Source organism: Pantherophis guttatus, chromosome 7 (assembly GCF_059756535.1).
Source record: "Pantherophis guttatus breed Tessera chromosome 7, ASM5975653v1, whole genome shotgun sequence".
NCBI lineage: Eukaryota > Metazoa > Chordata > Lepidosauria > Squamata > Colubridae > Pantherophis > Pantherophis guttatus.
Genome location: NC_142069.1, coordinates 69208550 through 69224294, shown reverse-complemented (window position 1 = coordinate 69224294; position 15745 = coordinate 69208550). Strand labels below are relative to the sequence as shown.

General features: G+C 37.3%; 1 protein-coding gene across 11 annotated transcripts in view; it reads left to right on the top strand.

Moving 5' to 3' along the window:
- CADPS2 (calcium dependent secretion activator 2) overlaps positions 1–15745 on the top strand; it is a 370960-nt gene that overhangs the window by 170067 nt on the left and 185148 nt on the right. For all 11 annotated transcript variants that reach the window (XM_087874199.1, XM_034431095.3, XM_087874197.1 and 8 more), the window contains exon 8: positions 9792–9931. In XM_087874199.1, the coding sequence (XP_087730325.1) occupies positions 9792–9931 (140 nt within the window). The remainder of the gene's footprint in view (positions 1–9791; positions 9932–15745) is intronic.

Genomic DNA, 15745 nt, shown 5'->3' with positions numbered 1-15745 from the left:
GAAAACAGAGAAGTTGGCAACAAAAGTCAAGGATAAGATGGTAGCATATGATTTCAGCCTGGAACATCAGCTAGGGGGTATTCGCTTTTTTAGAGGTTTACACATAGAGATATGGAGGTGCCATCTACACAATGAATTTTCTGCCTAGTATGTAGGTGGCAGACACTGTCTACATAGTTATGTAGATAGTGCTTGGGAAAGCTGTTCATTGGCTGTGGCTCATTTTCGGCATTAATGATGATACCATTTTCCACACACAGAATCAATTAGGTTTAGCTGAGAAATCTCAATGGATGATTGAGAAAATATTATTGGGAAAGGGGGTTTAGATTTATGATGTACTAGTACTGTATATCTGTTGGGACAAACCTAGTCTGCACAAAGAAGGATGGTTGCACTTGAACCAGTAGTGTGCATAACATAACATCAAAAAGATGATAAGCAGTTTTTAAATGGATACTGCAAAAAAAGCCAGCAGAATGCAACAAATATCCAGCACATAAAAATCACTCATAGTGGAAGGTAACATTTTTGATAAGGTTTTCAGAGAATGATAGATCTAGGAAATGGTGCCAATGGTAAAAGAAAATCCAAGGGTAATTGTTGTGACTCCGGCTCCCGAGCCTGTCCTCATGGAGGAATATGACTCTGAAAGTGATGAGGAGGAACTGACAAGGCCTCCCTCTCCAGGACCCTCCTTTCTGGCAACGCCTCAGGTTCCAGCTGAAGGCCAGGAGGAAAGCATGTCGGGGCACCCACTAATAGGGAGTGATGAAGATCAATCTTGGATTGATCCCAGGCAGCGTCGGAGGGAGAGGCGTGCTCAGCAAAGGAAGAGGTGGGGAAGGGCTAGAGATTGCTGAGTCAGTGAGCCATGCCCCACATGGGATAAAAGTGGGTGGGGTTGTTCTGCAGGCTCTGTGACGGACAAAAACTGCATATCGTGAGCTTCGGATGGGATATTTTTCAGAATTAAGGCTTGAACTTTGTGAATGACTTCTGAACTCTTGGTTGCCCCAGCAACAGACTACAGATACGCTGACTCCTGTTTCTAGAGGTGATAAGAAATTTGGCAGGCATTCGGAAAGTAGCTGCCAGAATTTTTATCTGCCAAAGGGATTCAGGTCAGCTTGTAAAAATAAATCACTGGTAGACATCTTTTGCTCGTGTGTCTGCCTATGTGAGGTGGGGGGACAGAACAGTAATATTATGTATGTTTGTCAAATGAAAGAAGATCTAAGTAAAAATTGGAGAGTTGGAGTGCTTGATGTTAGAATGCAAATAAGAAATAAAATATATGGTAGAGTGCAGGTAAGAAATGCGATGCATAGTTATCTCTTATACAAGCTCTGCAGATAAGAGTATATTGAGGGTAAAATTGTCCTGTAATTTGAGAGTGGCATAGAGTATCATAACAGAGTATCTATATATGGAGCAAATTCTTTCAATGAGTCAATGTGTTTGTCTATATACTCCCCCAAAAGACAGTTAGTACTAGTGACATTTAGTCCAAAGAAGCTAAAATTAACATAAAAAATGGCAAATGAAGTTAGATATCTGAAAAAGCTGCAATGATAATGATGGGCAGTTTCAACCACTTCACGTAAAAGGGAAAATGCCAGTTTGGTGTAATGGTTAAAGATACCGCTTAGAAACTGGAAGACTGTGAGCTGTAGTCAGCCTGGTGGCATTGGGACAATTACTGTCTCTCAGCTGTAGAAAGAAAGCAATGACAACTTCTGAAGACATTGCCAAGAAAACTGCAGGGACTTGTCCAGGCAGGTCACTAGAAATCAACACCGATTCAAAGGCACAAAAAAACCCCAACCCACCACAGTGACATTAATGTCATCTTTTCTGACAGAGACTGATCAGAAATAATTGCAGATGGCTTGATGAAAATGTCAAACTATATGTAGCTGCTACAAAACCAGAAAATTCTATGCTTGCAAACATTTGTAGGGGAAATGAAAATAGAACTGCTGATATAATAATGCCATTATACAAATCTAGGATGAAACCACACTTGGAGTATTATGTATAGCTATGGTCAGAATTCCTTTAGAAAGATATTATAGAAGGTTTTGAAACAGAACGACCAACATAATTATGAGGTGGGCTAGACTCCTATGAGGAAAGATTATAGCTCCAGCTTGAAAGCAAAGGAGACTTGACAAAGGTATGTATAATCATTTAAGGCATAAACAGCATTGACAGAAAAATGTTTTTCTTTCACTCACAGTGTAAAACTAGTCAGGGAAGACAGGGAGTTTTGGAATTGAGGAAAAAAATATGTGGTTTCATAGCACATAGCTCAATTGTGGAAGGCAACCAATTTAGATTGTTTAAAAGTGGGCACCGATGCCTGCTCATTACTTCCTGAATCAAAGGCAGTATGGTTACTCCGAAGCAATGCTGAAAGAGGCTGTGGTCCACCAGTCCAACTTGCCATTTGTGACCAAGAATACTGCACTTCATGTGTCTTTGGCCTGATCCAGCAGGATTGTTCTTCTGTTTTTACTTGTCTCGGGTTTATCAGATATGAATCATGGGTGTCAGGTGCTAGTGAAGAATTATAACGGGAAAAGGAGAAATTTCTGTCCAAAATATATCCTTGAAGTCATCTTCTTCCTTCTGTATATGCAACATGGGTTGATTATACCCAGCAGTCTCCATGCCTCCCACCTCCCCCATATATTTGTTTACTTATTTATTGGACTTTTTAATTACTTTGAAGCTCATCATATAGTAAAATAAAGTAGTAGCTGCAACCATAATCTTTATTTTCAAGAACGATTTTGTACCTCATAGTTTGCACCAAAGGTACTAATAGAAAATAAAATGAGAGTCACTGTTATATAGGGAAATGTACCTATATGGCCAGAACAAAAAAGACAAAGATAAACTAAAATGGGAAACTAGAGGAGAAAGTGTGGACAAATATATGGAGTTATCTGGCCATGTTCACATACGTTTAAACTACTGTATGTTCAGATATCAGGAACATTGACCCAATGGTTGTTCTTAATTAGTTATAGTGCTCTGAAAAAGGGATCTTCTTGGATTTGTAGTTCCTTCTGGAGCAGCAGGAGAAGGCATGGCTAGTGAAGGAGTTTTGCCCATTCACATTATAATCTATCATAATTGTGCTTTCTTTCCTTGTCCTTCCTTCCATTCATCCATCCAATGCTCTAGCACTGGAGGTTTTTAAGAAGAGATTGGACAACCATTTGTCTAAAATGGTGTAGGGTTTCTTGTCTGATCAGGGAATTGGACTAGAAGGCCTCTGTTGTGACTCCAACCCCCGAGCCCGTCTTATCGGAGGGAGAAGACTCCGAAGGAGAGAAGTTGGCCAGGCCTCCCTCTCCAGGACCCTCCTCTCTGGCAATGCCTCAGGTGTCTCCCGAAGGAGAAGAGATTGGCCAGGAGCCAGGTATTTCTGAACAGTTGCAGTCAGACAGTGACGAAGATAAGTCTTGGCTGGATCCATGCCAGCGTCAGAGAGACAAGCGCACGCAGCAGAAAAGGAGGCATGCCAGAGATTAAGCTGAGTCACTGGACCACACCCCACAGGGGATAAAAGGGGGTGTGGTGGCCATTCAGGCTCTGTGACGGACAAAACTAAACAACTAGCGAGTCGCATTGTATCTCTGAAATTACATTATCTGCCTGCCTTGGATTTAATACGGACTGGACTTGACAATTCTGTGGCTTTGTGTATTTGTTTTGGTTCTCTGTGAGTAAAGTTCTTGGCAAGCAGCTACTGGGTTGCTGCCAATCCTGTTATCAAAGGAATTTATTGTCTGCAAGTTTTGTTTAACTCCTGGCTGACTGTTTGTGTCCGTGTGTGAGACGGAGACAGAACAGCTTCCACAGTCTCTTCCAACTGTGTTAATCTGTTATCCCTCCCTCCATCATGTGAGTTCTCAGTATTTGGCTTACATTCTAAGATACGTTCTAAGATACATATTTAACTCACACACTTTTTCTAGTAGATATATGCTTTTTAAAAGGAAGGTAATGCCAGTGTGAGAGGAAGGTTGTTTGAAAGAAACTTTCATTGTGTGGAGTAAATATGCATTCAAAAGAAACAAGTAATATTTGTCTTTTTAAAAAAATATTGTGACTTTTGCCTCTGTGAGTGAATGAGACTTTTGCTTCCAGGCATAAATAATATCCAATTCATTCACAGATTAATACAATAGAACAATATTGAGTTGTATGTGAATGGTAGGGAGAGAGAGAAGAACTTTGATATTTAATTTGGCAAAGACTGTATATAAATACAAGAGCGTGCTTTGTCATTGTTCTGCCCCAGCTACGGACCCCAAAGAACGCAGCACACACAAACTCTATACAAAGCTTATTTTACTCAAATAGCTTAGTCTTTATTATTTAAAGGCTGTTAATAAACTGTCTTAACAGCCTACCAAAATTCTAAGATAAGGCAATCACAGTCTTACTAGAGTTGGCAGAAAGCCCAGAAGCAATTTTGTAGATACGAAGGAGAGTGAACCAGGGTGGATTTGATTTAAATCAAGTTGATTTAAATCACAATTTAAATCATGATTTAAATCACTAGTAAAAAGGCTTGATTTAAATCAACTCGATTTAAATCATAATTTTTAAAGAGCAACTGTCATCTCTGCTACTCCTTTGACCCACTGTTGACTCACCGATAGTCCCAGTGTTGCAGAATATACAGCCTCATGCTACATAACTAAGCTCCATTTCATGCTGAATAAACTAAATTATTTATGTATCTTAAATAGAAAACTATCTTATGATAGATTTTTACCCCAAAAGTTTTTTATTAAAATGAATTCGATAAAAATAAAAAAAAATCCTATTTAAATAAAAAAAAATCCGATTTAAATCAAAAAAATCTGATTTTTTTTTTATTTTTTTAAAAAAATCATTGATTTTTATCCACCCTGGAGTGAACTAAAGTTGTTCTCTACAGCTTGTTGCAAGCGGCGTTCCTTCTTAAATAGGCTAAGGGAGTGGCCAATTAGCCCCAAGCCTTACTCTCGAGGAGACCTCCTCCTGAGGAGCCACTCCCCCTTTTGGCAACTCTGCGTGCCCGTCCATTAAGAAGAGGCTCCTCCTCTTCATCCTTTTCACTTAAAGGAGCTTCTGGAGGTTCTGAAGGCCCTGGCTGAATCCCTGCTTCTGGCACCACATCTTCTCCAGCCTCCTCATTGTCCGACTCGAGCGCCAGCTGCACAGGCTGCTGACACAGCACCACACCAGCCTCCTCGTTGTCGGAATCAGCTACAATCTGCACAGGCCGCTGACGGGCCACAACAGTCATGCACATATATTTAAATTTTATATCCATAAAAATGTTTACTTATTACAGGCAGATCCATATATTGGTTCCCGACTTAATCACGCTTAGAATAGTCTCATTAAATTTAATGGAACATCAATTAAGCATTCTTAACGTGACTCTTTGTTTTCATTAGTTTCCTCTAAACATGACAAAGTCTGGATAAAATATTTTAGCAGTTTTGAAAACTACCTTCTGAAGATATCTTTTTGAGATGGATTAGGATTACTAAATTTTGTACCATCAAAGAGCTTCTTCCTCCTCTATGTCTTGTCCTGTTCTGGCTTTTGGAAATCCAGTTATTTAAAATTAATTCAAAATTAATGTACATGTTTAACACAGAAGTGAATTCAGCATGGGAACAGCTGTGGTTGTTTGAGCACAAAGTATCTCAATAAAAAGAAAACTTAGTCTTATTAGTTTTGATTATTCAGTTAAAAAAATAAATTCTAATTTCTTTAAGCTGCTTGTCAAATCCTTAAGTAGCCAATAAATAATTTAGCATTTGGAGGGTGAGCGTGCGTGTGCATGCTTTATATTGCTGATGTTCTTTTCTGTAAATGCTAATGATAATCTTAAAATAGCTTGCTGGCATGCCTTGTGAACATAGTTAAATAATTTCCCATTCTTCAATGATCATTATTGTTTTTCTTTTGTTGGTATAAAATTGCTGCTTTGTCTTCAACTCATTAGGCTTTTGTTCTATTTCTTTCCCATATGAGAGTGAAGATTCACCACTCCTCTTCCCCTTAACCTGAGAGAGCTTTATTTCATCCCCTCACGTCTAAGAAATAACATGTCCTGGTACCATCTGTTTCAGTGGTTGGTTCTGATTCATGTAGGTTGTTCAAATAGCAGCCTAAGCTAATCTTTTAGAAAATAATTGATAATCCTTTCTCTGCCTCTTGCATCATAGAACTTGGGATTCTTTAAGTTGGTATGTATTTCCTTGGCTTTTGTTTTTTTTTTTTTTAGTTTTCAATATGTTTCAAGTTTGTCCATCCTTTAGTTTTCCTTGGCCAACCACAAACTTTGGAAGCTCACACATTTAACTGATGATGTTTTTCTGTTCACTAGCATATGGTAAACGTATAGTCATATAGTGTTCATCAGGTTTGAAACTGCCAATAAAGTACAAGCTGAATGTACACCATGTAGAGTTGTAAGTTAGATGTATTCAGGAGTGTGGAATAGCTTGTAGTCAGCAGAGAAGAGTTCAGGGCAGTGGTGAAACCCAATTTTTTTTTTACTACCGGTTCTGTGGGCGTGTCTTGGTGGGCGTGATGTGTCTTGGTGGGTGTGGCTTGGTGGATGTGGCAGGAGAAAGGTACTGCAAAATCTCCATTCCCTCCCGACTCCTGGGGAAAGGATATTGCATAATCTCCATTCCCACACCACTCTGGGACCAGCCAGAGGTGGCATTTGCCAGTTCTCTGAACTACTCAAAATTTCCGCTACTAGTATTCTGAACTGCTCAAAATTTCTGCTACCAGTTCTCCAGAACCTGTCAGAACCTGCTGGATTTCACCCCCGGTTCAGGGGCAATGTGAGGAAGAAGGAATTTTGCTTATCCTAACTTTGTGTTTCGGGGGGGGGCTGCACCAAGGGAGGCTCATTCAATTTAATTGTACACATGTTGTGCATTGGCAATAAAGGTTTGATTTGATTTGATTTGATTTGATTTGATTTAATGACTGACTACTTCAGAGATTTTTTTTCAAAGTATTGTTTGAAAATAACTATTCAAATTGGGAAAATGTCATAAGATAAATTACCTTTGTTCCAACGTACTTGACAGAGAACTAACGAGAGAGAAGGGTGGTGGTGTCTTAGTATATTATTACACACTTGCCACAACTATTTACTGAAAATTTAGAACTTAGTCATTTGTACCCCAAGTGATTGGGGCAATTGAAAGTGCTGAGCTATTAGAACAGTGTTTCTCAACCTTGGCCGCTGGACGATGTGTGGACTTCAATTCCCAGAATTCCCCAGCCAGAATTCTGGGAGTTGAAGTCCACACATCGTCCAGCGGCCAAAGTTGAGAAACACTGTATTAGAAGGACATAAAGGCAGGGCTGAAATCTAAATTTTTTTGCTACCGGTTCTGTGGGCGTGGCTTAATTAGTGGGCAGGGCTTGGTGGTAAGGTGACTGGGAGGGTGTGGCTTGTGGTCAGGTGGGCGTGGCCAAGTCAATGTCACTTCTTTGCCCTTTTTTAACCTACAAAACACAACACAACACAACTGGCTCACCCACAATATAAAAGCAGCTGTGCTAGACACAAAATGGCCCCTGCAACCTCACACAGCAGGAACCTCACACAGCCACAAAAAGCCCCAAAACCCAACTTTCACACTTTACACACACATACACAACACAACACAACACAACACAACACAACTGGCTCACCCACAATGTAAAAGTAGCTGTGCTAGATCCAAAATGGCCCCTGCAACAAGCAGGAACCTCACACAGCCACAAAAAGCCAAAAAACCAACTTTCACACTTTACACACACAAAATTCCACATACAGCTTTGTGAGATTTTGTGTGATTGTGTAGTTAGAGTGAAACATTACAGAAACACACTAAATCTCAGAAAGCTGCACAAATATTATTTTACTTTAATTTATTTTTATTTTTATATAAAAGCAGCTAAATTTAAAACTTCCTAAACTTTAAATGGCTAGGTCTAAAAAAAGAACAACTAAAAAAAACCCCAATTAACTATTTTTTTAAAGTTCCCAAAGGGGGAAAAAAACTTACCCAATAGAACAGGGGTCTCCAACCTTGGCAACTTTAAGACTTGTAGACTTCAACTCCCAGAATTCCTCAGCCAGCTTTGCTTTGCTGGCTGAGGAATTCTGGGAGTTGAAGTCCATAACTCCCTGCCTGCTTGATTGCAGGCAGGGAGATTCATTTGCTTGCTGATGCAATCAATTGCAGGGATTACAGCAAGGCGTTGCAACCAGCAGCTAAGGTAAGCAAGCTGAGGGGGGGAGGGGGAGGATTTTTGCTACCGATTAGTAGGCAGAGCCATTTAAAAGGAAAAAAGTTTTTTTCTTTTACATGGCTCTGGCAATCCAAGCTGAGTTGCCTGATTAGCAGGGCAACTCAGCTGGGATCATCAGAGCCATTTAAAAGAAAAAAAAGGCTCTGATGATCGCGCGACTCAGCTGGGCATGGGGGGCGGGGGCAGGGATTTCCAAACTGCCCACCGCCATCGCTACCTACTCGCCCAAGCCGGTCCGAACCGGGAGCATTTCACCCCTGCATAAAGGGCTTTGATAAATCTTCAAATCTGAAACAGATTCTGTCTACAAGAAAAATTGGATGAAAATGTATTCTTTTAAATTCAGTTTTGGTATTTAATATTGTTAAAATAAAGCAGGTTAGTAAAATATACAGAGCCTAAATGTAACATTGTGGTAATTTGTACTGTTTCTTGACACCGAAAAGTGAAGTTATTTTTACCATTTAAATTGTTCCAAGAATACATTTAATGATACAGTAGGATATTTTGCTATTATGTTGATAATAGTTTCTTTCAAGTGAATGGAACTGTTTGTGTTAAGATAATAAGAGGAACCATTCACACAAAAGGCATGTTTAATGTGAAAAAATACTGCAATCATGTTTATTATCTGCTTTTGTTTTTCTGATTTTGTTCCAATCTATGCAGTTTAACATTATTCACTGGAAAATAATGTGTATTTGCAGTGAGATCAAGTGGATAAAAAACTTGGTTTGAGTTAGCAATTCCTACAGCTTTCAGATTATGAGATATACTTGTGAAACGGCCAAGAAAAGATGGATATCACAATGCAGTTCACAGTGTTATAATATTATTGTGTAAACATAGCACATCTTTATTTTTCTAATGATATCAAATTTCAATCAAGTTATTTTCATTTACAACAGAATAACTTAATAAGTGAAACTGAAGCTCAGCTATTTTAAACTAAGTCTAAAATATTATTTTAGCATAGTTCTATTAGCTGCATTGATTAGAATAATGGTAGTATTAATTTATTTAGGATAATTATTCCTAAAGCATTTAATCCGAAGTAAAAAAAACATTCAAAAAAGTTTTAGTTTAGTGCTCTCTAATGTTCATTGTTAGCAAAAGCACATCAAATATGGGGAATATTAAATAGCATGCTTATTATAAGTTCTTGGTTCACTGAAGTTTTTACGCTTTCAATGCTCATTATGTTTTTAAAGTAAGCCAGTGGAGAATCAGAACTCTTATGTGACCTATTTTTGAGAAAATGAACCTGTCTTGGCTGAAGCTATGAGTTGCAGTGAGATGGAAGCTTGTGACTTTCTTTGGACCCCGTGTAATTTTTAAGAAATAGAAAAAAGTGGCATGGACAGCTTCTGGGTTGACCAGACCTTCCAAGTAAAGTTTACTGTAACATGTCAGACTGATAAACAATTTCTTTGTATCTTTTCTAGGTTGTGTTATATCCAACTTCCAATAGCTCAAAGTCAACAGAGCTGCATAAAATGTTAGTCCCTAAAAACAGCCAAGATTCTGATTTGAGGATAAAGTTAGCAGTGAGAATGGATAAACCACCACACATGAAGCATTGTGGGTGAGTGCCTATTCTGAAGAATAAACACTAATTCCTTTTCAGCTGCCCACATAATTTTTTATTGCATGGCCTACACCTGAAGAGAAAAAAATAGAGAAGCAGTCTAAGTATGGTAAGATAAAAGTAAGATTAATTTAAACCAGGTCACCTTTGTAGCTTCAAAATAAGTAAAAGGTTCATTGTACAATCAAAAGCAAGCGATTTGTTAATAACATGAATTTTAAATGGTGATTTCTAGTGATATATATTCCATATTTCCAATTGTGCTTGTGTACAGATCAGATTTACCACACATAACTCTTTTCTGTTGTCACGTTGTTTTCCAAGTATATGTAAAACAACTAATTGTCGTTGTTGTTTATGTGATACAGATGATTCCAAAGGAGGAGATGATGTTGTTAGCTAGTATATAAAATACCATAATATGAATTTAGGTGGATGAATATGTTACTTCCTATTATACATTGACAACCGCTTCTAAAATTTAAAAAACTTCGAGAAGCAGCTTCGGATTTTCTAAAAATGAAGTGAGGAAATTGAATCATATTGGACATGCCTAAAGTAACTGCAAACAGAATATTGTCAGGGATATAAATATCTATGGTCTTACACTAAAATCTTCCACAGTTAAGTATAATTCTTTAATGGGAATCTTTGCCTCAGAAAGAACAAACAGTTCTACATGAAGCAAAATGAAAAGGTCACTGTATACATAATTTATGACAGAATTTTTAAAAATTGATGAAAAATACTTTCTTTGGGCTGTAAACAAGAAGACAGGTTTGAAAAGCTTAGGAGCTAACCATTCTACTTGGAGACTGCCAGGCCCTGATGCTGAAGCAGGTTTTTTTTTTCTTTATTTTTTCCATTGAAAAAATTAAAGAATGACTTTTAGCTTGTCTGTTTCAAAACTAACACTTTAATACCAGCAAATGTTTGAATTTGCAAGTTGCTTCAGTCAACAACAACAATTGCTTCAGTCAGTGTAAAAAACAAAATATTTTATCAGATGAGTTATGTTTTAGCACAGCCTAGTGGCCAAAGACATGTGTTGCTTCCTTTAGTAAAAACATTGTGAATATTTTTAAGCCATTAATTAAAATTTAGGAAATGAATTGTTGAGTTGGGAGAAAAGAGGAAACAGAAGAAATCACCTCCAAAGGTCTCAATAATATTTGTAGTTGTGGGCTTCTGTTTCTCTATCTAGTCAGATTTAATTTTTAGAATTTGGCTGAGTTTAACCCTGATTGGGTTAGATGAAATTATCTACTTTCTATGTGTTATATTCTTAATAGTGTTTAGAGCCCATCCCCATTTGTTCTTGTAACAACTCATCTCAAGGTCTAGATGGAGATTTTTCTCAGCTATTTCAAGTTATTTATCTGTCACAATTGAAACCAAAGGCTTTTCTTTTGGGTTGAATGGATAGATGGCTAGGGAAAAAAGCCATAGAATTTTATTTTTAGGTATGACAACTGCAGTGATATTACTACGTGCTCAAAAGTGGTAAGGTTCAACACTACTCACAATAAAAGAATGGCTGGTGAAGATGTTGGAACTTGCACAAATGGCTAAATTGACTTCCCTGATTTAAAAAAAAAAAGACAATATCTGCATTTATGGCTGATGGGAAACCGCTTATAGACTTTTTTGCATGAAACAGAATAAAACATGCACTTACAACTCATGTTTTGATAATTAGAAAAAACAGATAAGCTTTTTTATAATCATAGAATAAGAGATAACCTTTGTAATTGTACCTGCATTTGTCACAGAGAAAATCTAGAGTTTCTTTTTCCTATTTCTGCCTTTTCTTTCTGCACTTTTGTCTCTGTCTCTATCTTTCTATTTCTTTAATCTGTATTAGTTTGTTAGTTTTTATTTTATTTTAAAAACTTTTATATTAATATGTATGATATATGATAAAGATATGATATATTACTATATACAGTATATACATACATACATACATACATACATACATACATATACACACACATCTTTCCTATTCTATTGTTTTCTTCTATTTCTGTGTGTGTGTGTGTGTGTGTGTGTGTGTGTGTGTGTGTGTGTACGATATATAGTATTTTTCCTGCATTCAGGTCTTTGTTTTTTTGTGACATCCATTCCACTATTTGAAGAGTTCCTGTATATTCTATTTTGAGTCATTTTTTCTTAAACCTAAACATACGCAGCTTCTTTAGTCTTTTTTCATAGTTTTGGGGTCCCTTCTAATCCTCACTGTTCTTCTCTTAACCTCTTCCAATTTCTCTGAGTCCTTTTTGAAACAAAAGTCGAGGTTGGCAACTTATCAAAACAGAATAAAATAGAATATGTTTCTTGTAGTAGTGAGCACTTTATCTTTGCCCTTTAGTAATACACCCTTTTTTCTTCTGTTCTTCAGTCTCCTGAATTCTCAGAGCCTGTTTCCTCTTCAAAGACCTGAAAACTGTTCCTGAGTACTAGCAATGCAAAATCTAATCTATGTTTCTTGCTTCTGATTGTTTGTCTCACCCACTGGATTTGCTTTTCTTTTTGAATGCCTTCCTTATGGAGAGTTGTTTCATCTGTTGATTTGTGCTGCAGAAGTGATCAATGCTTGTCCTTTCTCATTATCTCATTATCCTTGCCTCTTTTCTTGCTTATCCTTGTCCTTCCTTATTATTATCTTCTTATTAAACTGTGTAAGCTTTTGTTGTTCTGGTCCTTGTTTACCTACCTGAAAACAACCTGAAAAAGCATATATTTGCAGCCAATACAAGTTTGTAACAGCCCTTGGAGGGAAAATGAATGAAACAAGCAAGGTCACAAGAGTCAAGATTCAAGTCCATTCATCTATAACTCTCTAATGCAGTAAAAGTAAGAAGGTTGCAAAAGGTGATCACATGGCCCCTGGGACACTGCAATCATCATAAATATAAATCAGTTGCCAAGCGTCTGAATTTTGATCTGAGACCATGGGGATGCTGCAACCCGTAAGGGTGAAAAATTGTCACTTTATTCAGTGCCGTTGTAACTTAGAATGGTCACTAAATGAACTGTTGTAAGTCAGGACAACTTACAACAGTTCATTTAGTGACCATTCAAAGTTACAATGACACTGAAAAAATGATTTATGACCATTTTTCAGAGTTACGACCTTTGCAGCATCCCTATGATCCTGTGATCAAAATTCAGATGCTTAACAATTGGTTCATACTTATGACCATTGCTGTGTCCCGGGGTCATGTGTTCATTTTTTTGCAACCTTCTGACAAGCAAAGTCAATGGGCTAGCCAGATTCACTTAACAACCAGGTTAATAACTTATCAATTGCAATGATTCACTTAACAACTATGGCAAGAAAGGTCGTAAAATGGGGCAAAATTCAATTGACAACAGAAATTTTGGGGTCAATTGTTATAAATTGAGGATTACCTATATAGAGATATATATAATTTTAATGATCTCTGTTAATTTGCCTTAAGAGGATCTTAGAAACGTTTATAACAGGTTCTAGACACTTTAATTGAATAGAAGAGCTGAGATACTTTTAATTGCCCAAATATATCTGATTAAATGATATATTCTGTCATTAATAGATAAACTATTAGGAATTACTTTAGTGATGTAACTAAATAACATGAGTAAACAATGTTTAAATAAAAGACAGCTCAAGAGTTTTTGTGGCAGTGTTAATTTTTCAGCAAATAGCATTTCCCATAATCGGGCTACCACTGATCCAAAGGAAATGCTCTTCGTTTTCCTAAAGAAAATCTGGCAGGAGATTTTCCTGACCAATGTAGTAGGATTATGCAAGCTTTTCAAAAGAGGTGCTTCAGAATACATATGTGCATGTATGAAGTGGATGGTGGCATCCACACACAGGCCCTTAATTTTGCTAGCGGAAAAGCAAATGAGAAGCTAGCTACTGTTACTCAGCTACTGTCTTTGGGGCTTTGTTTCTATTGTGAGTGTGAAGCCTGTTAGACCTTGGTAACCCAGTGGAGGTAGCAGGACACTTCATAGGAGAAAAAGGACAATTCCACAAGTGATTCTTGATTGTCTGGTGAGAGAGGGAGGAAGAGAATGGGAGTCAGAGAAACTCTGCTTTAATCACAGGAGCTTTAAATTGTGCAGAGTTGAGGAACTTTCAAGATTAATGTCAAGCTTGCATGGCTAGCAAACTCAGGAAACCAGAACTTTTTAGTTTTGGAAAGATCTTTATTGTTATTACAGTAACATAATAGAATTTTTAAAACCTTCCCAAGACATTCTGTCATACCATGGAACTCACAGGAGTACCCTTGCTGTATCCATCAAAAATTGCTTTTTGGACTTCTCCTTTACCTTTACAATATTTATTTTGGCTGCTGGAGGAGCATAGTTGTTTACAGTGCAGAAGGAGAAATTTTGAGGAAGTACTTTCTTTGAACCTCCCAGGCTAAGATTGAAAGAAGGTTCCTCTACTCTTGGGGAATAGAAAGGAGGTTTCTTTGCTCATGTCTTCTCACTAGTACAGAGAGTAACATAATAACAGAATTGGAAGGAATCTTCTAGTCCAACCCCTTCAGCAAGCAGGAAACCCTATAGCATTTCAGACAAATAGTTGTCCAATCTTTTCTTAAAAACCTCCAGTGTTAGAGCATCCACAACTTCTGGAAATAAGTCATTCCACTGATTAATTGTTCTGTCAGGAACAATTTCTCTATAGTTCTAGGTTGGTTCTCTCCTTGATTAGTTTTCATCAGGGATGGGTTCTATTTACCTTTATTACTGGTTCGCATCACGTCCACACTCTTCTGCGCATGCGCAGATCACCTTTGATGATGTCCGGGTCAATGGGTGGAGCTTCCCGCCGGTTTTACTACTGGTTCTTGCGAACCGGGGACAACCCACCATTGGTTTTCATCCATGGTGACTGAAAGGATACCTCACATTAAGTCCACTACTGTTTCTTTGAGGAACTCCTACACATCCCTGTAACATACTGGTGAAAAGTGAGATCAGAATATTTCCTTTTTACTTGTATAGTTCAGAGAAATAAGCAAGTAGAAATATGAATAGTGGATTTACTGAGCTGGTATAGTATATGCTTTGTAGTAATATATTTTAGTCTCTATATGAGATTAGATGCTGGTGTGCATTTCTGTTTAGCAGAGATAAATATCCATTCATGTTGGCTATTGTCAGTTTTTCATATCTGTTGATATATCTCTGTGCTGCAATTATGTATGGTAATTGTGTGGTAGAATGCACATAGCTCTTGCTGCAGTTATAGTTCTCTCTTATTAAAGTATATTTTGTTTATTTGGATGCTGGCCCACATCCATTTCTTAGGTCTCTAGTTAAATTGATTTGACCTTTCAGAGTACTTGTGGTGAAGGAAAAGTTGTGATACACCTATCGTCTTCATTGTGATTATATACTGAGAAGCATTTCATTATCTTATCTCATCTAATTAGAGTGGCTACTGAGGTCAATTGCTTTTTCACTAGCATGGCAGGTTTTATGATTTATAGCATAAAGCAAACTGTTTCAATTTATAGTAACATGCTTCTAAGAGCTTTTTATTTTATAACATTTTGTATCCTAACAAATTCTACAGAATTGACTCTAAATATCTCTAACTCTGATTTCAGAGATAGAAAAAGTAAACGGCAAATCCTAGCATCCTTCTTTTTATATTGTTGAATAACAGTAATTTGGGGGACAGTGATATTTATACTCTTGTATCTGTTTGATACTTTGTAACTTCAAAGTTGGACAAAACACTCTAGGGTAGAACTTTGTCAATAGAAATACCTCATATTCAGAATGCTAAGGCCATTACTC